Genomic DNA, 24,502 nt, shown 5'->3' with positions numbered 1-24,502 from the left:
ACTAAGCTTTTTTCCCTTTTAAATCTGTAAAAGGTAAATAAAATCTGGAAAAGCAAATATGTAAATGGAAGTGCAGCCACACATTTGAATGGAAAGTTCTGACGTACGCAAACACTTGTCTCCTGTAGAGCAGCGTATATTCTCACAAGAATATTTCCAAGTCACAGATACATGCATATATTTCTGGTGAGTTACTGTTATAGGGAAATTCACTCTATATCAGCCAGAAGCTTGCATGGGACACAGTAAATCCAAGCTGCTCATGGGCTGAAGGAACAAGGGTTGCACTTGCCTGTTCTATGCAATACACAACATAAATACCGTAGATCCAGCAACACTTCAGGCTAATTCCTAAATACAAATCTCAATACAGAAAATACTGTATCAAGTCAGCACAATTGTAGCAAATACATCACAAAACATCCACTTATACAGCAAAGTGCTGACGTTGCACTACATATATTAAAGAGAGTGAAACTTTACCTAAAAGGAGAAGAATTGGGACCATTTTTTCCTATGAAATGAGCTGTAACCTTCCAGATGCTCCTCTCTATGGAAATGGCATTGGTCTGTCCAAGCACACAGAACAAGCATAACAGATTTTTTTTTATCCCTTGGCAGGGCACCTCCTAAAGATGTGGAATTCTTTTAAGGCAGAACTAAGACAGAACTCTCTTTCACAGATCTGTGTGCATAACAGCTGATTCAGTTCCTTTAAAATGAAGTAGACAGCCATGGAGCATAGGAAGAAAGGCAGGTTTGTTCTCCAAGGAGCTAATATTAACTGCAACTTTGCTAGCTATTTCCTACATCCTCATGATTGGATCTAGTTTTTTAAAATGATCAGAGGGGTAACATCTGTGTCATCCAATGCATGAAAAAAAATATAAAATTTACATATAACTTTAAGTCATGGTTGAGGATTGGCAACCTATTGGTGCCCCAATTTGAAGGAGCCCACATCCTACACTCCGAGTCTTCATCAGTACAGTGTCCCTTCTTAACTAGTGCAGGGCCAAAGGTAGTTGCCCCTATTTGCCACAATTAAGGACATTCCTGGCATCAGTTGATTCTTGTCTTTCACAAAAGAGTCTTAAAAACAAAAGTCCAGACTGGCAGTTAAAAGGAATGCCTGTCCAAGACCTGAAAATGTCATGTAATTCTAAAAAGCCTTTCAATATACATTCTGAATCACTGTTAAGAGTCAGAACCAGAGCATATACCTGTATTAATGTGTGGTAGTGTGTTTGGCTTATTTTAGGGCTATAATTATTCACAAGGCGCTTCCCATTCACAACCTCCCCTACTTTCATAGTCATTCACATCCACGCTACAAATCCACTGAAGGTCCTGGCCCTCTATGATGTTATCTTCAGGGGGGCTGAGTCAGGTTCTAAAAACTCTTCTTAACCATGGGTCTGACTGTGCCCAGGTTGAAAGGTATCTTTGCAAAGGGGAAGAAGCACTCCAGTGTGTCAGCAATGCCCTTAAATCATTTATTTGCAGAAATGAACAAACAGCACAATCTTTCAGGGGTGACCCCTTCTTCAGGTGCAATGATTTAAAGGCATTGCCAACACACTGGAGTGCTTCTTCACCTTTGCAAAGATACATGGAAAAAAGGCTTGGGAGCGGCTGTGGAAGTTAAGCACCCTTTGAGAACATGTATGTAAGTGGTGTGCTGAAGATTTTTGTTTATGTTGATTGAACCCAGGTTGAAAGGGGCAGGTTAGGATCAGATGCATAGCTAGTAGGCAGCTATGAATAGATACTGTTTTCAAGTGCAACTCCATTTAGAAGTAAGTAACCATTGGCAATGATTAATTAATGTATATTAATGTATTTTGGAGGGTTGCTTAGAATTATCTTTTATATCATTATGCATAAAAATGTTATGCATAATGGGGACAACAATCGAATCATACAATGGGGCCTGCAAAGGCTTGTGGGACAAGGACCATATCAACATGTCAATGCAGTCGGATGGGGTTTTGCAAACTTTCCCAATAGATATCTTGCTTTATTTATGCACATCTTAGTTGGAGAGGCCAGTTATTGAGCCCCATACAAGGGCCAATACATCCCATGTTTGGCCAGCTTTACATCCAAAGTCAAATTATCATATCAAATGGTTTCCTGTGAATAGTAGCACAGTTGTTTTTTTTTTTTTTTTTTTTTTTTTGCTACAGCAGTGATAAACCTCAAACTAGCATGTTATCCAGTGTGCCAGAGTCATGGTGATGCCTGTCCAGCAGAATGTAAAACATATGGATGATCCCTGCATTCTTCTGCAAGAAATCAGAATCCCTTAGTTGTCTTGATTGCTGTTACTATCTTGGGGGTGCACAGTTGTCTTTGTTAAATCCAAATTAAAGGGGGTTGTACTTTGTAACACCATTCTATTGCATGGGCCACTAAGACAGGGTGCTCTAGCCCATCTATCTGCTAGGGTTCATTAATGGGTATCACTGGGGTTCATTAATGGGTATCACTGGGGCTCATTAATGGGTATCACTGGGGCTCATTAATGGGTATCACTGGGGCTCATTAATGGGTATCACTGGGGCTCATTAATGGGTATCGGACACATTTTTGCTGATCTCTTCAGTGATTACTGGGTTCCAGCAAAAGATGTTGTGCTTTCCATAATTCTAAGCCAGATCTTGTGAGAATTTAGTTATGGCAACTGTAGTGGAAAAGAAAGGAAATATTTATCCAAAATTTCAGTGTTTTTCCAATTGTATTGAAATAACAATTGCACTGTACAGCTCTTTTTAAATATAGGTAGGCTAAGTACACATAACGCACACCCTTTTTTTCTTTAAAAAAGTCACATTTGTTTTGCCATCATTCCTTGGCAAGTGTCTAGTTTTAGTTCAGTGACCATATATTAATGATATGTTGAACTTGGATGGTAAAGGGATGTGAAAGTCATAGAAAAATTATAGGTATCATATATTTACAATTACAAAAATGTAATTGGGTCTTGTTTTGCAATGATTGGCTGGGATGTGTTGTATTTGCACTCAGATGGAAGTTTGCAGAGTTCTTGTGCCTTTTTCAGATATTTCCGGCTTCTTGAGTTTTTATTGGTGTGAAAACATCCAAATGTTCCATGTTTTTTTTAAATATTTTATAAATTAAAAATCACATGAAAACCTAATTATAAGTTGGACACTGTACAGGTTTAGGTATTGCATATTCATTTCATTAGCATTGTGGACACCAAGGTAACAAAACAGCATAAATAAAAGGTTAATGGCCTTAACAGCACCTTTAATCAGGAAATCAATGCAACAAAACTTGTTCCTTGTATATTTATCTCTGTTTCTCCCATCAACAGTTCTCTTTGATAAAGACTTAAAGGAGAAAGAAAGGTAACTAAATAAGCGTTATCAGAAATGTCTATGTAAATACAGCCATAAACACTCACAGAAACGCTGCACTGAGTCTTCTGCCACAAGATTTGTTGTGTCGGTTTTCCTGTGCCACAGGACACGCAGCTCTCTCCTCTCTCCTGCTCCCCCCTCCCTCAAGAATGCTAAGAACTGACTCCACCCCCCCAGGAATGTGGATCTGAGCCAATCAGCAGGAAGCTTCCTCATAGTCTTACTAACTGAGCATGTACACCGGTCTTGGTCTTGGTGCAGGAGTGAGGCATTATGGGAACTTTTTTTTTTTACACAGCTCAGCGTTTTTTCTTCCTGTTTGGCTTCTGATCATCTGAATGGGAGAAATATGGGGAGCCTTAAAGGCACTACTGAGAGAACTGGTATGCCTGCAGCTTGAGATTAACTCTTTATTAGCCTTTCCTTCTCCTTTAAAGGTGTGCTGAAGAGACCTCTGTAACAAATAAACCACAGCCATCAAACTGCCTTGACATTCTTCTTGTGGGAAACCCACTACCTATATGGCTTTGGCATCCAGAGAAGGACAACCTGCAGTTTTCTCTCAAGCAGGGCAAGAGCAAGTGGATTGGGTCAAATAGTATTGGTACCCAAAGCTAATACTTGGTCCAATGTCCTGCCTGATGCATGCACATAGCCACCCCATCTGTATCAGTCAGCACATCAAACCTACCACCATCTGTGCCAATTAGCACCCTGCCTGCCACTTCCTCACAACCCCACCTCATTGGTTTGAACACTAAATCCATCACCACTGGCACCCATCATTCCACATTTCCCACCCAAAGCACTTCCTACTGCTTTTGTCTGCTTGAAGAGAGAGAGAGAGACTGGAAATATGGCTCTGCTTAAGTGTTGGGAACAAGGGGCTGAGTCTGCTTGTATGTGTGTGTGTCTGAATGAGAGTTACAGTTTGCCCAATGACCTAATACTTAGGAAATCCTTTGTTGACCTGGTTTTACGGTTTAGTTATGATTCCATCACATTACAAGCAAGCTGATTGGTTTGGGGGGGGGGGTCAAATCATTGTAAAGTTTATTGACCAATTTGTATAAAGTGGGCCATACACGCACCAATATAATCATAGGAAACATAGTTTCACATGATTTTTGGATTGTGTGTGGGCTCCAAATTATCGTCCTGATCATTTTGTACCATGGTGACCGGTCGTTTAGTTGATTGGACAATTGGACAGGTTAGAAAATTTCAGTCGCATAACAATAAAATCTGCACATATATTGTGTATCTGACAATATCCTTGGGGGACCTACAATGCATTTCCATACAACTGGTGTCTACCTACTATTTCATTTTCAGAACATAGAAAATATTTAAACAGGACATAGATGTTTTTATGCCTCTTTAATAAGTGAAATGTGCAATACATAACAACGTTTGTACTTAATTATGTGTCAAATATGAAAGCGTTCAATTTGTTTCTAAAATGACAAAATAAGGAACAAAAACATTACTTACAGAATTGCAGGCTGAGGCTTAGAAAGGCCAGCAGTCCAGCTAAGGCCAGCAGTAAGAGAAATCGGTTTCGGAGAAGCATTCTTCTGTGTCTTCTACTTTTTCTTCATGTTTTCAGTGCAATCCCTGAACATTCCTGTTAAATAGATTTTCATTCACTTACTAAAGGACCAGCTTTAAAGTGCGATTCAAACCAGGATATGGAATGCTTCTATAAAAGTATTCAAAAGTTGTGTCACTCGGAGGGTATCCCATGGAAACTGGCACAGGCCAAAGTTCTCCTCTGGAAAATGCCTCCGTCAACTACAAAGTTCAGTCAGCAAAACACACAATTAAATGGCAGGCAGGGATCTGTTTTTAAAGAGCAGTTAGTACAGGTACGGGACCCATTATCTGGAAACCCGTTATTCAGAAAGCTCCGAATTACGAGAAGGCCATCTTCCATAAATTTCACTGTAATCAAATAATTCAAATTTTTTAAAATAAATTCCTTTTCCTAATTCCCTTATTCGGAAAACCCCAGGTGCTGAGCACTCTGGATAACATGTCCCATACCTGTAGTTAGGAAAAGGATAGGAAAAGAATACACTCATTTTGAGAGATAAAGCAAAGCAATACCCAGCCCTGCAGTGTTCCACCAAGCCCAACCCTCGTGTCACTACCCACCTAACTAACAAGCCCACACAGTGGTGAACAACAAAAACAAGGGAATTATTAAAGCTTATGTCCCATAGGGAGATTAGTTTCTCACAGTTAAATCTCTGCTACCACAGGCAACAAATCTCCCTGAAATGCCTTCCCACCAGCAGTAATGTGAATCGCCAGTAGAAAGGCATACACATCTGGTCATATTCTGAAGTAGCGCAAAGTTGCATGCAGGCGGAAAATTATCCATACCTGTCATAAAGGTATTTAAAAATCCCAGCTGTCAATCATATACATTTCCTGCCCAGCCTCTAAGAGGTGGGGCAGGCAGTTACTGTTACTTTCCATTTTGCGCTTCCTAGATATCACTACAGTCCTCACATTCCACCTCCCTCCTCGTGGTCTATAATTGTGTATCCTGTGCTTGGGTATCAGGACCCCATTCTCGCACACACACATGATTTTGACACAAAGTTTGCCTTAATAACAGGGCCCATAAAATGCAATTCCAAGATTGAAGGAAACAAGATATAAATAATTTATACAGTGTAAGTAAAGATTATTTTGCTTAATTAACATGATAGAAATGATTTGAAAACATTTTGTAGGGTGAGAGGTCCCTTTCAACTCCAGTACCCCTTATACTTTCAAAGCTCCTTTCCATGTTGGGGTAAGGGGTAAGACACACAGAGCTACTAGTAGCAGCTACTTGTCACAGCTACTAAAATAGACAATGCTGATCATTTACTGGTAACGGTCTCTATGTGTGCTTTAGCAGAGGCTATTTTCAGTATTGTCTATGGCAGGGGATTTTCTGGAGTTTAGTAGGCGTGACAAGTAGCTGCTACTAAGTAGCTCTGTGTGTCTTCACCTTAACTCAACGAGAAACAGTGGAGAACAACTGAATTTAATTTTATGAAACTCGAAAAATCAGTCAGCAATGTGGATAAGAATATTGTGCAAACCTTTGAAATTTAATAGAGAACAATATACCTTTTATATTAACAGGTGCAGTCCCACAACTTCCCTAAACAAAATAACATAATAAGGGGCATTTCAGCTTCTGAACCAAAATTTGTTAACCCCACACAACACAGAAACATCTAATATACCTAACACTGTAATCTGTTCCTTCAAAAAGTATAAATAAATATAATTTTTATATGTTGAAATCCAGTTCTCTTTCTGCATTATTTAAAATCCTGGCAGGGGAGGAGGGACTGTAACAACTTCTGCACAACTTACAGGCAGCATGCAGGAACTACAGAGCCCACAATGCATTACACTGTGATGTTCTTTTCATTATGTGTACAGGGAATTGTGGGATTTGCAGGATGCAGGCAGGCTGAGGACAGTCAACTGCTGTTGCATTTTATTTGAGTCTTAAATTAGTCAGCCAGATCAGCAGGAGAACAGGTTAGGTTTAGGTAATTGGTCCAAACCATAATATTACATTTAATATCATGAAAAGGCTGCATATTTTGTAATTTATATATATTGCAAAGTTCCTTGAAATTATGTTTACTTTTTAAAAGCTTGCGTTGTGTTTGGATGGAGTTCCCCTTTAACCATTGTTTCAACAATTGTTTTTCTCCTAAAATGGCCAAATGTCATTTTTTTCCCAGTAGAGTAACAGCTTTCCTGTGAGCCGCGGGCAAATGTCCCTAATAAAGGCACTTGTGAGCCGACACTTACAACAATCTGCCTTCTAAGCCTGCTAATCCCTGTGCCTGTAGAGCGGGGATCCCAAACCTTTTTTAACTTGTGAGCCACACATGCATGAAAACCGTTCATTGGGGAAGCCAAATAAGGGCTGTGATTGGCTATTTGGTAGCCCCATGTGGCCTGCTGGCCTGCTGGAGGCTCTGCTTGGAGTAAAACTGTGTCCCTGGACTTCTAAAACTTGACTCCTAGCCAGAGATTTAAAAATGGGCACCTACTTTGAGGCCGCTGGGAGCAACATCCAAGGGGGGTGGTGAGCAATGTGTTGTTCACGAGTAGGGATGTAGCGAACCTCAAAAAAAAAAGCGAACTTTGCCAACCCCATAGACTTCAATGGGAAGGCGAACTTTAAAACCTAGAAAAGCCATTTCTGGCCAGAAAACTGATTTTAAAGTTGTTTAAAGAGTGCCACGACCTGGACAGTGGCATGCAGGAGGGGGATCAAGGGCAAAAATTTCTCTGAAAAATACGTTGTTGACACAGCGTTGCGTAAAAACGCAAGCTATTCCTATGTATACGCAAAGGCAGCTGGCAGACCTAGCGGAAATACGCGGCGTTTTTTGCTATTTCGCACTATTAGCACCATGGAAACGGGATTTGCTGAAAAACGCCATGTGCGGCGTTTTTAGGCCAAGAAAAAACGCAGCGGAAAAACTCCACGCGAACCCAAATTGCGAACGTGCACGAAAAGTTCGCAAACTTACGAACACCCGATGTTCGCCGGCGAACAGTTCGCTACATCTCTATTCACGAGCCACTGATTGGGGATCACTGCTGTAGATGGAAAGTCAGCTCTTTCTTATCACTATAAAGCATTGATTAGCATTAGCAACGAGATAACTGCTGAAATTACAAACTGGAAACTAAAGACCAACTCAAACTGTCTCAGAATATTACTTTTATCATACTAAAAGTTAACTCCACACCCCTTTAAGATTAGTTCTGTCTACATGACACAAAAATAAATACATTTCGTTTTTTCAACTAAAAAAACAAGCTCACGCCCGCACTAAATGCAGTTAAAGTGAATACCCAGAGAAACCGGCTATTCATACCTAGCACTCTCTGTTGTAATACTTGTCTGGACCCTTCCTCGTTTTTCTACTATTCATATATTTCCCTTCCAGGTAATCCCCTTTTCTGCTATTTAAATCAACTCCCAAACATCTCTATGCCAGCCAGCTGCCTCCGACTGTTCTCGCTAGAGCTGCATCAAATAACTGAAACTTTTCTAGTAGAATTTACCCTTTACCTTCAAACATATTTTACTTATTTAATTCAGCCATTGCTATTCTTTGCTTCCTGCCATAAGAAATGACCAGTCGTGCCCTATTCTTACCTGGATATTTGTTTGTCCTACATAAATTGGCCCAGTTGAAAAGTACAATATACATACAACTCTATGGAAAATAGGATAATGGATAATAGGAAAATGTAAAAATTGCCAATCATTTATCCTCTGCGCAAACAATTTTGTCTTTTCCATTTATTATGAAAGATTTTAAAAAAAGCACTACGGACATTAACAATTTGCAAGGTAATAAACTGTCTAATGAACAGTATTACATTGTGAAATGTGAATTTTCACTCTTATTTCTTCTCATTTTTATTCCATTTACAACTTTTATTACATACTGACAATTGTTTTAATGGCCATTTGCACTAAGGTCTCATATCCAGCCTTTCTGCTTCCCAAATGGAGCGAATTCCAGCATAAAAAGATTAGGGCTGTGTCAAACAGCTGGCTCCAGTATGAATCAATAGCAGCCCTCGATGTCTGCCTCCAGGAAAATATACTTTTAATTCTATGAAACGGCTCCAGACACAGATCATTAGAACCAAGTCTATATTTGCTGAACAGTTCAGTGAATATTAAGAAAGTTGATAGATTAGACAGAGATTGAAAGCCATTATGTAACTGCCAATCTAATTATTCTCATAGCAGCATAATAATAAGAATAATTACAGTATGGCTATATACTCACTGCACACTAATGGATACTTTCACTAGACTATTTTAGGCTATCCCTTGTTAATGATCATGAGCCTACAAAGGATTTATACAACAAGCAGCATTTGCACTGATATTTCTCAGTGGTGCATGGATGAAAGCGCATTTACTTACCAGGTACAGTGTGCAAAGTTGTCAGCATATTTATCAAAATTAAAGTAATTGCCTTTATGTGAATTTGGAGCTAGCATTTTAAGAAAACAGACTTAACACACAGGGTAAAAACAGCAGTAGCACCCTATTGGCTGGTTGCAAGTCTAAAGGTGGCCATATGGAGGCAAATGTAAGCTCCGGCCCTTCAAATTGATTCAGCCCAAATGGCCCCTCTGAAAATCGACCTGATGTCAATCAGACAGGTTTAATTTTCTCATCAGATTGATGCAGTCCTCACTCCAATGCCTCCTATTCCCGTCACTGTACTCAGATGGCCCCTGGTGGACATATCAGGGGAAAGATCCACTCGTTTGGAAAGAAGAGTGTATGGCCAGCTTATATATATGTAAATGCCAATTTCTAATTTTTTTAAAATATATATATATAATAAATAATGTACTTCCTGTTTAAAATAGGGATATTATAAGTCACTGAGGAGTTTGATGATCATATAAAAGCACAGAAGGCCAAGTGCTTTTATACAGGTCATGGAACGCCGAGGTGACTTTTATTATCCTCATATTTTACAGGGGGTACACAATTTATTATAATACACAATTTTCAGTGAGTCATGTGACAAAAATGACATTACTAAGCACCATTTATAAGGATATAATTTGCACGATATTCAAGGCTCTTGTGTATTATATAAATATACACACACACAGAGTGGTACACCACCAAATATAATGTGTACTGCAGGCAAAACCCATTGCTGTACTGCCGGCGCCTATCCCCATTCTATTTATAGATAGCTCAAATCCTATTGAGATGGGTTTAGCCACTCTTTCACCTTAAAGCAGAAGTAGAGATTTTTCCAATTACCATCGCTAGTACATCATAATTGCACATAGATTCACATAACGGTTATTTTGCTCAGGAAATCCTAGTTTTATAAAGTCATGTGTATTCATACAAATGGGAATGAGCCATGCAACTTCCTTTGCCAAAAGAAAATGAAACACTTAGGGGCTGATTTACTTAGACACGAATTCGAATCCGAATTGGAAAAATTCAGATTGGAAAACGAACATTTTGCGACTTTTTCGTATTTTTTGTGATTTTTTTCGGTGCCTTTACGACTTTTCGGAAATTGACGCGACTTTTTCGTTACCAATACGATTTTCGCGAAAAAACGCGACTTTTTCGTAGCCATTACGATTCGCTCATATCTTGCCGCGACTTTTTCGTATTGAGCGCTCGTAAACGGCAGGCGAAACTTTCAGACTTAGCATGATTTTAGAAGCCTCCCATAGGACTCAATGGCACCCTGCAGCTCCAACCTTGCCCAAGAAAAGTCACCATACTAAGGGGCTGATTTACTAACCCACGAATCCGACCCGAATTGGAAAAGTTCCGACTTGAAAACGAACATTTTGCGACTTTTTCGTATGTTTTGCGGTTTTTTCGGATTCTTTACGAATTTTTCGTTACCAATACGATTTTTGCGTAAAAACGCGAGTTTTTCGTATCCATTACGAAAGTTGCGTAAAAAGTTGCGCATTTTTCGTAGCGTTAAAACTTACGCGAAAAGTTGCGCATTTTTCGCGTAAGTTTTAACGCTCCGAAAAATGCGCAACTTTTCGCGTAAGTTTTAACGCTACGAAAAATGCGCAACTTTTTACGCAACTTTCGTAATGGATACGAAAAACTCGCGTTTTTACGCAAAAATCGTATTGGTAACGAAAAATTCGTAAAGAATCCGAAAAAATCGCAAAACATACGAAAAAATCGCAAAATACCGATCATTACGAAAAAAACGCAATCGGACTCATTTCGACCCGTTCGTGGGTAAGTAAATCAGCCCCTAAAGCTTGAATGAATCCGAACGCTACGAAAAAATCGCAACATTTTGTGCAACTTTCGGAATGGCTACGAAAAAGGTGCGACTTTTCGCGCAAGTTTTAACGCTACGAAAAAATCGCCAGATTTTGCGCAACATTCGGAACGGCAACGAAAAAGTTGCGATAATTTTCCGAAAAATCGCCAAATGTGCCTTATTTATGGAGGCAGAGCACCAGCAGGAATGCATAAGTAAATACAGGTATAGGACCCATTATCCAGAATGCTCGGGACCAAGGGTATTCTGGATAAGGGGTCTTTCTGTAATTTGGATCTTAATAACTTAAGTCCACTAAAAAATCAATAAAACATTAATTAAACCCAATAGGATTGTTTTGCATCCAATAAGGATTATTTATATCTTAGTTGGGATCAATTAGAAGGTACTGTTTTATTTCTACATAGAAAAAAGAAATCAGTTTTAAAATTTTTGCTATGGGTTACTGCTCCTGGGCAAACGTAGGGCCTTTTATTACATAACCTTCATTATATCTTAGTTGAAATCAAGTACAAGCTACTGTTTTATTATTAGAGAAAAAAAAACATGTTTACAAATCTAAATTATTTGATTAAAATGGAGTCTATGGGAGATGGCCTTCCTGTAATGCTTTGATTTCTGCATATTGTATATATAAATGTGCATCTGTGCCATACAAGCAAATGACAAGCAGGAAAATCATTCTGCCAGAGAGTTTACATAAAACAAGAGATGGAGCAATACACATACATGTTTAATGATCCACCTGTGCTTGTGTGCTCATGTTGAGAGCATGTGATGTTTGCCTGATCAAGCCAAGTATGGAATTTATTTATAACACTGTCATATTCTACAGTGCTTTACAGAGTTTATATTTACCTGCCCTGCAGTCAAAGTTCTCTGTCACATTCACTAAATACTAGGGTCAATTTAATCAGGAACCAATCTACCTGTATATTGAGAAGTTTCTTAAAATTATAATTTCTTCCATTATTTAAAAAAAGAGTTGCTCTTTAATTCCCTGTGTAACTGTTATTATACTCAGTAAAGAATGTTGCGCATATTTAAAAATGCTTTAAATACTAAATATAGTCTATGTTTATTGAGGTATGGAGTGACAGACTTAAAAAGCAAATCAATTATATCTTAATTTAGAATATATAAAACTGTCTACTCTGTTATTCTTGAGACCTTTTCAAATACAGGATAAGAATCTATACCATGAACACTGCAGGCTGTCAATTAGTTGTGTTTTAATGCACAAGCCCTGCTCTTTGCGGACGTCTTCTTTAGAAATGGGAACATGCTGAAATTGTAAGATAAAGCCCTAAAAATAATAAATCAGAGATTGTTCTAAACATGAAAAAGTTGGCAGACACCAGTCATAGGAAAGTGACTTGTAGGTCCACCAAGAATATCGTCAGATACACAATACATGCGCAGATTTTACCAATATCCATAGAAAATTGTCAAACTAGTCCAATCAACTAAACGACCAATCGCCATGGTAAGAAAAATTATCAGGACAATAATTTGGAGCCCACACACAGACTGAAAATCATATGAAACTATGTTTTGCATGTTTATATTGGTGTGTGTATGGCCATATTTCCTTTTTCCCTGTAATGATAAAACAGTAGTTTGTACTTAATGATATCTACAGTAAGTTGCATGAATTTCATGTTAAGATTATTTGTCCTAAACATTAATATGATGATCCCAACAAGAGAAAAAAATATTGTCCAGAAAAACATAAGATCCCAGGCATTCCGGATTATAGATTCTATACCTGTACTATCAGCAATACTATGGGGCCCATTCATTAAGGCGCGATTGAGTACGAATGAGAAAAATTTGTGGTTTTCTTAAATTAGTCGTATTTTTCGCAAAGACTACGACCATTTCGGAATTTATTCAAGCTTTGGTATCGTAACTTTCTTTTGGCCAGGTTGGAGCTGTAGAGTGCCATTGAGCCCTATGGGAGACTTTCCTTGGGCCAGGTTGGAGCTGCAGAGTGCCATTGAGCCCTATGGGAGACTTTCCTTGGGCCGGGTTGGAGCTGCAGAGTGCCATTGAGCCCTATGGGAGACTTTCCTTGGGCCGGGTTGGAGCTGCAGAGTGCCATTGAGCCCTATGGGAGACTTTCCTTGGGCCGGGTTGGAGCTGCAGAGTGCCATTGAGCCCTATGGGAGACTTTCCTTGGGCCGGGTTGGAGCTGCAGAGTGCCATTGAGCCCTATGGGAGACTTTCCTTGGGCCAGGTTGGAGCTGCAGAGTGCCATTGAGTCCTATGGGAGGCTTCCAAAATCATGCACTGAAGTTTCAAAGCCAGAAAGGTTTTTGTGCCTTTCAGATCGCAACAATATTTTCGTATGAACAAGAAAATAATTTTTGCACATCAGAAATTATTGTGGTTACTCCTAATTTCTTCCAATTTTTAATTGGCGAAAATTTGTGCTTTGATGAATGGTTCCCTATGTGTATGTATCCTCAAAGATTTCACCAAAGTAAAACAATTATGGACAGGAGGAAGTGCATGTTGCTCAACATATTAGATAAATTACATTTGAAAAAAATCCTACTTTTTTAATACAATAATGGCAAGTAACTAACAGTAATGGGACATTACTGTATCAAATCATAGCTCAATTCCAAAATTAAAGGAGTAAGACAAAGCTAGCTTCTTGCAATAAGTTTATAGGTATAACTACACAAGGAAGCAGAACTTCTGCCATAAATGTATTCACTGCACATAGTATATCTGAACCCAGTGAGTAACTTGCCTATGAGTACTCATTCATTTCATTATGCTGGGCTCAAATTATTTTGTTGTAACTTGTAATTTTTATTGAGTTTTATAAAAAAAAGGGAAGGGGGGGGAATAAAAGAGGGGGTTACTACAAACCAAATATATAAAGCATACAGAAGATGTAAGACACATTCACTGCATTTTTTGTTTTGGTGACGGTTGTTCTGCTGGCATGTTTGTTGGTGTTTGTAGATAGTGGTCTTCGGAGCTTACTCTCATATCTTGGGGGGGATTATCGGTCTGTGGCTGGGCTCAAATTCTAACCCCCAGAATGACTCTCAGAGAGCACCTAGAGCTATGCTAAAGAGACCTGTGAATCCAGGTATTGGGAAACCCATTATCCAGAACGCTCCAAATTACTGGAGGGCCATCTCCCATTGAGTCCATTTTAAGAAACTAATTAAATATTTTGTAAATTATTTTATTTGTTTTAGCCAATCTGCAACTGATTTTCTTATTATTTGTGGTTCTTCAGTTATTTAATTTTTTGTCCAGCAGCTCTCCAGTTTGGAATTCCATCAGTTGCAAGGGTCTTGTTTTCCTTAGCAACCAGGCAGTAATTTAATAGCATTATGTAGCTGTACTACCCAACCCTGCATAGAGATATAATTTTAGATTGAATTCGAAAACGTATTATGAATGTACGGCATTAGAAATGAAAATGTATATGCTCAGATTCTCCTGATATAATTAAATATATGCTTTTAGGTAGTAGATTATTGATTTTGAAACGGGGCTTTGCTATTGGAAAACGAAAACTGTAAAAGGGAAATTGAATTCAAACATCATTTAAAAGATACAAGGCAAAGGTTGTAATCCGAGCCGGTGTATTGGAAAACTGCAAACCGAATAATCAATGGCTGTACTGAGGCTGGAAAACAAAGTGGGCTGAATGAATTATTAAACTCCCCGGTGTTTTCAGTAATAACTATTAAAAGGCTTTTCGTAGTAATCACTCTATATGCACAGAGGGATTAGAAGAGACAGGCAATTGATTTCAAATTGTGCCAAGTCTATGAGAGTTATTTGTAATGATTTGTGGTTTTCAGAATAATCATTCCCTAATAGTTACAGGGTATAAATAAGTGATAGCACGAACACAAGCATATGAGCCCCACCGAGGCATGTACTGTACAGCTGTCCAACAAACCCCCAACTCTTTCTAACTGCAAGGCAAATAACAGGTTGCTTTCCAAACCTCTATAAATCCATTCATCGCCAAAGGAAACTACCATCCTGAGATCGATCTAATGCACAGAAATAGTGTATGGTGCAGCCTGCATCCTGAACAATTTTTTTTTAAAGGACATAATTAAAGCCAGAACTCGGGTTATTCATAAAAAAAAGTTACAATTTATAAAAGGCTGAAGCAAAATGAATCAAAAGTCATCCCTGGTCAGAAACATGGCATACTGTGAAATGAATGGCTGTGCATCCTGAGCACACACATAAGTTAGAATTAAATAGCACATTAACATGCCGGAGAGATGCCAAGTTCCTATTTGTAATGTAAGGCTATGCTCTGATATCAAAGCCAGCCCCAAGAGTCAAGTTATAATTCCACAATATATATTTTTGTGCTAAATTCTAAGTACACCACAATGTGTGACTGCATTCTGTAAATATATAAGACATTTATCCAGCTGGTAACCACCTCCCAACATGGGAACTTGTACTGGATTTAGTACAAACATATACCCTTAGTGCACATTGTTGTGGCTGCTGGTTAAGGCCTTCAGTGCTGTTGGGTGCGAGGAAGCCCTGTCTCCCTAGTGCTTGAATGATGCGCAAGCTAGGTGGAATTCCAGGGGGCACTCATATGAAGCCCACCAATATAAAACCCACCAATTGCCCCCTCTGCAGGCAGTGCTACCAAATTCTGGAAGCTCTGCAACACTTTCTGCTTCTTTCTATGACTGAAATGTGTTGTGCCCACAGGGCAATTTGTCCCCAATGTTTGCACATTGCCCCATATATAGTAAATGAGGCACAAGACCTTTGAAGTAAAAATGTACATGTTTTTGGTATTAGGATATAACCTAACACTGGTACCTTGTGGATTTATTCAGGCTGTATAATTTATTCAGGCATTATAATGCCTGAAAAACTAGGGTGGCATAAGCATGAGTGGAGGCAGGAGAGCACAGACCAAACAAATGGCAACCTTGGTTGCGTTGAGTACAATGTTGCCCGGGAAGCTGCAGGTATTAAGTAAAACAATTTCTACTTGCTCCACTGCATCCTCTCCAAGGGTCATATCCAGGGAGCTTTGGGAACTGGATAACAAGGCTGTAACAACTGTAACATTCCTGCTTATACTACTCTGGTTTAACAGCCGGCCAATAGTGACCATTAATTATTCATTTATGATACCACTGACCACCTTTGTTAATATAAGAATAAAATCATATGTAGAGAATCAGCATTCATTCATTCATGATACAATATGCACAGCTTACAAGGAACATTGCTCAAGGAATGTGAAGGCTTTCTGACCATTCAAAGATTTAATGAATGGATTCAAAAACTTTTAAGCTTAAATGCCTACAATTTGTACTGAAATGTAATTATTAATATTTCAATAACCACACAGGTTCAACATCATCCCTCATACACCTAAATTTTCATGAAAAAATATGAATATTTTTCTCTCCTAACCTCTTATTTCAAACACCCTCTCTAAAGGAGATAGTGCTGCCATGGTTGCCATGGGCTTCATTGCAATTTTTATTTTTTGGTCTCATTTTAAATACAGACCTCTGGAAATATTATTTCTTGACACCTGAGTTTGAAAAGCATCAACATTATGAACTATGGACTTTAATAACAAAATATTAGAATATTCCCCCACAAGGCAAGATATTCCTAAAAAAATGACAGTTTGCTGAGTTTAGAGAATCTATCATTTATTCCTAGATGACAGTGTCCCTTAACAAAACAAAAGTTTGGTAATTGGACCACGGAGCCACTCCTGCCCACGCATCTCTGACAGATTGTTAAACTGAACAGCTGCTGGGAGCATTCTGTAAACTCTTCTCTGACTCAGGAAAGCAGAGCCACATGGAAGATGTTCACACGGGTTACTAAATTGTTCCCATTACACAGATTCATGTCCCAGTGGAACTAGCATGTTTAGGCTAGGATGTACACGTGTGCACAGCTGTGGAAAGCACAAGTGGAAGAGACCCAAGGAGCCCTTTTATGTGGCACTGAGCCACAATGCAGAAATGTAATCCACAAAACAACCCCCTTAGAAATATCACTTGCCTGTGGTCTTAAAGCTGCCCATTCACACTGATATAATCATATGAAACAGTTTTGTATGATTTTCGGACTGTGTGTTGGCTCCATATTATCATCCCAATAATTTTCGCACCATGGTGATCAGTCATTTAGTCGATCGGACAGGTTTGAAAATTCTGGTCTGACAAAATCCTTGGGTACCTACAATGCATTTCAGGAAGTCACACACCATTCAGGGCTGAATCGGCAGTTAAGGAGGTAGAAACAATAGGATTTCTACCTCCTTCTGCCGATTCAGATCTGAAGGGAGAATTTTGGTCAGGCGCCTTCTATGGCGCCCGATCAAAATTTTCCAACTGGTCCGATCGGCGAGTCGTCCGATATCAGCAGGTTCCTGCGATATCGGTCGACTCGCCGACATACCATACACGCACCGATTATCGTACGAAACGAGGTTTCGTACGATAATATCGGTGCGTGTATGGCCACCTTTAAGGTACAGAGAACCAGCAACGTGTGTGGCGGGCCTGGCACTTCTGAGGATTATATACGTTTTCTGGAGTTTGCAAAGAACACCAAAACATAAAAGTGTGGGTTGGGAGACGGAAAGTTGCAGTTCGTTGCAGAAAGACTTTTTGTGGACCCACACATCACTAACGTAGATTCCAGAAATTATTATTTTTCCTCACCACTTTGCCCAGACCAGTTGCTATATAATTACAATTTATTCTAGTGGATTATGTGTAGCAATTGGGCAGGTGGCAGGTGTCACCAAAAACTGAATTGACATGAGGCTTTTTTCAGCCTCTAGTCCTATAACTGTCACTGACCTACATGTCCCAGCATCCCCTATCAGACCTGAAGCCTGTACTCCAGGGGTCAGGAACCTTTTTGGCTGAGAGAGCCATAAACACCACATATTTTAAAATTAATTCCGTGAGAGCCAAACAATATGTAGGGTGGGTCCCAAGGATGCCAGATGCGATGCAGAGGAGGGCGTGGCCTGCGTTCAGTGGATAGAAGACGTGTTCTAAGGCTTAGAACACGTCTTCTATCCGCAGAGCGCAGGGGCAAGGTAGGGTTGGTGCCAAGGATGCCGGATGTGGATGCGAAGTGGAGGAGAGCGCAGGACACGCCCCCCGTTATTTTTTTTTTTATTAAAGATTTGTCAGCGAGCCAGATGCAGCCATCAAAAGAGCCACATTTGGCTCCCGAGCCATAGGTTCCCTACCCCTGGTCTAGTGCAGCGTTTTTCAACCACTGTTCCGCGGCACACTAGTGTGCCGCGAGATGTTGCCTGGTGTGCCGTAGGCAGGGCACCAATGTACTAGGGGGGCACTGCTCTTGGCACCAATGTACTAGGGGGGCACTGCTGCTGGGCACAGAGTTAAATTTTTTAACATTTTCTAATGGTGGTGTGCCTCGTGATTTTTTTCATGAAACAAGTGTGCCTTTGCCCAAAAAAGGTTGAAAAACACTGGTCTAGTGGAACGGCGCCTGCCTTACACCGATGGGCCTTGAGTTCGATTCCCGCCTGGGAGCCCTGCAAATTAAGCAGAGACCCTGGGACGGGGGAATCTGACTCATACCCCAGCAATTGTAAGGCACCACCAGCCCCACTGGGCCCCTTACCTTGTGACCCTGGACAGAGTCACTTAACCTCATAATGTCCCAGCAATGATGGTGTCTAGAAATGGCAAAACATTGCTGTCCTTTTAATTACTGGCTACATTTACATTTCCCCACAAATCCTCTTTTTTTTTTTTGCATTTTCAAGGGCAGCTCATGATTTATGATGCCGGCTATTAAATTGTCCCTGTCACAGTGTCTATGGCAGCTGGAAGCAACTGTCACAGGAAAAATCCCTTTCTTATCACTGGCAATAAGAAGCCAATTGATAGGTGAGCTGAGCTACAGTGCAGGGACAATGGCATTCCCAGTACCCAGAGGCACAAACAGCCCCCCAGCCCAATAAATAGTGACTGTCTGTGGCACCTTACAGCCCCCCCCCGCTACTGGAAGTTGCCTGCCCAACACGTTGCCCGGACTTTGGCCATAATCTTCTTTAACCCCTTGGTGCCTGTACCCAGCTGCCCTGCGCCAGTCTGCTGTGCATGGGTGGAGGGTGAATTTTTTGTTTGGGGGCTAAAGTTGCCCATAGAGTGACTGAGATACAGGGGCTTCTGCCCAGCAACTAGGGGAATAGCACTTGTAGGGGATTCACATCCATAGAAACTGTTAACCCCACAGGTAGGGCCTTCCTATATGTTTATGTTTTTCCCTATTATTAACATTGGCATCAAGCAACATTTTTTACTGTAAAATACCAGCCCTACCCGCGGGTCCCTACACCCCCCTGAGCCTCTCCATCCACTTTTGTCCCCCTTAATTCCCCTTGATATTTTATGGGGTGTTGAGTTTTACAAGGTGGGAGCTTGTTTGTTTACGGTTTGTGACTGGAAGCTGGTTGGTTTGTGTGGGAGCAAACTCTGCACTAATTACTGTATTTCCAGTCCTGAGGGCTAAAATGATAAACTGAGGGAACATGAAGTCGAATCAGCTCTCAGTATTTAAGTCCCGGTACAGCTGAAAACTGATTGGATAGACTGGAAGCATTCACCTTGCAGCCCATCCAATCACTGCGCAGCTGTACTGGGACTTAATCTGAGGGGAAGAGGAACAGTAAGTGTGGGCCCCAGGCTGGGAATAAGGTACCGGTGCTTTATTCATTATCAGTCACGGCCCCTGATTTGAATTCCCAGTACCCCAATATCCCAGTTTGGGTGCCAGTGTGTATGTGCTGCTTGCTGATCCCCAAGGGGCTGCTGGGAACAGAAGGGGCACAGCTAAAATTAGGGGGGGGCAATGCTGTCAGGCAGCTCTGTAGTTCTGCTATGGGGGGGCACAGATAAGCTGGGGCGAGTGTCAGTGAAGGGATTAAAGAGGGGACACTGCTGCTAAAACGATAAATGTAACTTTTAACAAAAATGTATAGAGGTATAGGACCCGTTATCCAGAATGCTCGGGACCAATGGTATTCTGAATAAGGGGTCTTTCCATAATTTGGATCTTCATACCTTAAGTCTACTAAGAAATAAAAAAAACATTAATTAAACCGAATAGGATTATTTTACATCCAGTAAGGATAAATTATATCTTAGTTGGGATCAAGTACAGGTACTGTTTTATTATTACAAAGAAAAGGGAATCATTTAACCATGAAATAAACCCAATAGGGCTGTTCTGCCCCCAATAAGGGGTAATTATATCTTAGTTGGGATCAAGTACAGGTACTGTTTTATTATTACAGAGAAAAGGGAATCATTTAACCATTAAATAAACCCAATAGGGCTGTTCTGCCCCCAATAAGGGGTAATTATATCTTAGTTGGTATCAAGTACAGGTACTGTTTTATTCTTACAGAGAAAAGGGAATCATTTAACCATGAAATAAACCCAATAGGGCTGTTCTGCCCCCAATAAGGGGTAATTATATCATAGTTGGGATCAAGTACAGGTACTGTTTTATTATTATTATGCGATGCAGAGGAGGGCGTGGCCTGCGTTCGGTGGATAGAAGACGTGTTCTAAGGCTTAGAACACGTCTTCTATCCGCCGAGCGCAGGGGCAAGGTAGGGTGGGTGCCAAGGATGCCGGATGTGGATGCGAAGCGGAGGAGAGCGCAGGACACGCCCCCCGTTATTTTTTTTTTATTAAAGATTTGTCAGCGAGCCAGATGCAGCCATCAAAAGAGCCACATTTGGCTCACGAGCCATAGGTTCCCTACCCCTGCTCTATATATATATATATATATAGGATTTTTTTGTGAGCACTTGGGCAAAGAAGTATGGAGTCAAAAAGCCACCCAGCTGGGCAAAATCAAGCAAGTAACTGAACAAAAGCACATGAGCATCCTTAGGCTAATGCCACACAGGCGTATTCTCGGCAAGCCGAAAACCGTGTGCCGAGAATACGCCCTGCTACTGTAAATTCATCCTACCTTGTGCCTGCACCAGAATGAATGGAATACGCTCGGGTGCAGGCACATGTAGCCGATATCCCCCCAAAAATGCGAGACTTGATATCTTGCACCCGAGCTTATTCCATTCATTCCGGTGCAGGCACAAGTAGGAGCGTATGGCGCTATTTTTCGGCAAGCGTTTTTCAGCTTGCCGAAAATATACGCCATACACTAAGGGGCTGATTTACTAACCCACGAATCCGACCCGAATTGGAAAAGTTCCGACTTGAAAACGAACATTTTGCGACTTTTTCGTATGTTTTGCGATTTTTTCGGATTCTGGACGAATTTTTCGTTACCAATACGATTTTTGCGTAAAAACGCGAGTTTTTCGTATCCATTACGAAAGTTGCGTAAAAAGTTGCGCATTTTTCGTAGCGTTAAAACTTACGCGAAAAGTTGCGCATTTTTCGTAGCGTTAAAACTTACGCTACGAAAAATGCGCAACTTTTCGCGTAAGTTTTAACGCTACGCAAAATGCGCAACTTTTTACGCAACTTTCGTAATGGATAGGAAAACTCGCGTTTTTACGCAAAAATCGTATTGGATCCGAAAAATTCGTAAAGAATCCGAAAAAATCGCAAAACAAACGAAAAAAACGCAAAGTACCGATCATTACGAAAAAAACGCCATCGGACTCCATTCGACCCGTTCGTGGGTAAGTAAATCAGCCCCTAAGTATGGCATTAGCCTTATAAGTGTGTATTTTGTGAGTTAGCCACAGTGAATGTATCCTAGTATGCCTGGAAGTCCATACAGACAATTATAGATCCAGCCCAGAACCGCAAAGTACATCACTGCCAACCTTTCATCGGGGCCCTGGCACCCCAAGGCAAAGGGCCCTATTGCTGATCTAGGAGGAATAGCTGCAGCAAACCCAGCTGATCTTTTTAGCTCTGCAACAAACACTGCAAACTTTGTTGAGTACATTCCATAACTGGGTTACACAAGGCCTGGGGACACAATGAATGACACTATTAGACAGTCTGTCAGAAGTAGTTGGGGTTTAAAGAACCAGTTTCTATCTATCTAACCAGCTCCTACAGATAAACTATTCCTCAGCAACACATTTCCTCTTTTATGTGAGAATTTTTTCTATCTATAGTTCTACATTAATTTAACTCCTATTTATGTCCCTGGTTAAATGCTACATACTATGTAACATGCCCTGTTGCCCTATTTTAACTGGCTGAATAGCTGCTGTGCCCATGGGTATGTAACGCAAGCATGGAATGCATGGAAAACCATTTCAGTATTTCTCAGTATGGTTTCTATAAGTAGTGAGTGGGACTCCCTGTGGTGCTGGGTCCAGCTTTTCTCAGTTACTCTGTTTCCTGTTACAATAAATTAGAAGTTACTTTGACCTTGCTTTTCCCAAGTTACTTGTGTTCAGGCATCAGTCCCAGAGAATTCCCAAGGCAGTGTGAGTTTTCTGCCACAGTTAACACATGCGCTAACAAGAAATACCAACAGAGTCCCGGTTCATTATTTATCGAAGTTGCTTCCACAACAGAATCAGCTTTTGCAATTAACAGATTTTTTTGTTATTTTTAGCAGTTTCTGAGATATTTGCATTTTTACACTGCTAACATCATTTGACTCAACTGCAAGTCAGTATCCCAAATGTTAACTAATTCCAAGACGTGCATAGAAAAGTACATGGACAATTAGGGTTGCTCACACTCTGACCTTAAAGAGAGATGTTGAGTTTTTTAGCCTGGTATTAGCAGTCTAAAATGGCTTAATATCTCAGAAACCACTAAAAATAATGTCAATTGCAAAAGTGTTCACTGATTCCAATTCTCAGCGTTTAGATGCCCTTTAAGAAAGTGGTTGTTGAGTAACGGCAGGCATATTCCAGCTGGCATTTATATAGCACCAACACACATCTTCAGCACTTAGAGATTATACATCATTCACATCAATCCTCAGCCCATATATAAACATAAATGGCCAAAAGAATTCATGCCAGCAGGTCAGGACTGGAGTAACATTGTTATAGAAGGTAAGTGACTTGTGTGCAAACAGCGTTTACTTTTCCTTTACCATCTTACCTTACATGGGTAAGGTGTGGGCACCCCTGCATTAACAGCTGCTATTAGGCTAATAGGGAGATCACATGAATATATGTATATCTGAGGTTATATAGTGCTACATGTATACACAGCGAGGTACGTTGTTACAGTAATGCAGTGACCTGGGAACAAACATTGCACTAAATACAAAGACTAAGCAACACAGGCTATGAGACATAGGAAGGTCCCTATCCCATGGAGCTTACAATCTAATTTCACGACTGATCACAACTGCAGAAACCATTTAGCAACACTTTACACTGACATAATCTCTGTACGTAACCAGTTAAAATATCTAAGTACATAGAACAAATACAAGAAATGTTCATCAGTACTGCCTGACACACTGCTTTTATACACACTGCCATGGGACAAACTACTAAATGTTGCTAAATGTTAACCCCCCCCCCCCATAATGCAATTAGCAGTGCCAGGGCTAATGACCCCCTCAGCTCTAGACCACCCATACTGTGAATGGTGAGTAGCAGTTGTTAGAGGGGGCGGATTTGAAGTACATGAAAGCCAGGCAACCTTCAGCATTCCAGCTGTTGCTCTCACAACCCCCTCCCTTCCCAATTTCCTTTTAACTGACATGCTGGGAGTTGTAGTTCTGCAAATGCTGGGGTGCATCCCTCTACAGAGCCAGATATACAGGCAAGAAACCCGGCTCAATATATAGTTAGAGAGATGGTTGCATAGTCCTTGGAGTCCATAATGAGCTCCCCGTCCCCCATGCAGCCTTTCATTCAGTGTAAGTGGGACACAGTGCTACAAAGGCAAGGTTACCTACATGTCTCGCTGTGCATGCTGGGAGGTATGGGCGCACCGAGAGGGGTGCCTACCGCAACTACACCGAGGAGCATTGCCTACCTGGCAGTCTGATCAGTGAGCCCGATGATCCCTGAGACATGGGAGGAGGAGGAGGGAAGGAGACGAGAGAATAAAGGGAGGGAGCTGAGCACAGAAAGGAGGAGGAAGAGAGAGAGAGAGAAAAGGGGAGAGAGAAGGAGCGGAAGGGGGGAAGGGGGAGGAGCCAGGCTGGCTGACACACAGGAGTGCTGAGGGGAGGGAACCAGCCGTATCTGTAGTAATAACCTGCTATAGTCACCCCCAAGACCGCCAGCGA

The 24,502-nt window shown here is 40.7% G+C and overlaps 1 protein-coding gene across 3 annotated transcripts in view; it reads right to left on the bottom strand.

The window, feature by feature from the left end:
- Positions 1–24,282, bottom strand: part of pxylp1 (2-phosphoxylose phosphatase 1) — a 38,267-nt gene extending 13,985 nt beyond the window's left edge. Inside the window, 2 exon segments of one of the 3 annotated variants that reach the window (NM_001079153.1) lie at positions 4,884–5,016; positions 24,247–24,282. In NM_001079153.1, coding sequence (NP_001072621.1) covers positions 4,884–4,962 — 79 coding nt within the window. In that variant the 5' untranslated portion in view covers positions 4,963–5,016; positions 24,247–24,282. 3 annotated transcript variants of the gene reach the window in all.
- Between the last annotated feature and the right edge of the window lie 220 nt (positions 24,283–24,502).

Source organism: Xenopus tropicalis, chromosome 5 (assembly GCF_000004195.4).
Source record: "Xenopus tropicalis strain Nigerian chromosome 5, UCB_Xtro_10.0, whole genome shotgun sequence".
NCBI lineage: Eukaryota > Metazoa > Chordata > Amphibia > Anura > Pipidae > Xenopus > Xenopus tropicalis.
This window is presented reverse-complemented; position numbering and strand designations above follow the sequence as displayed.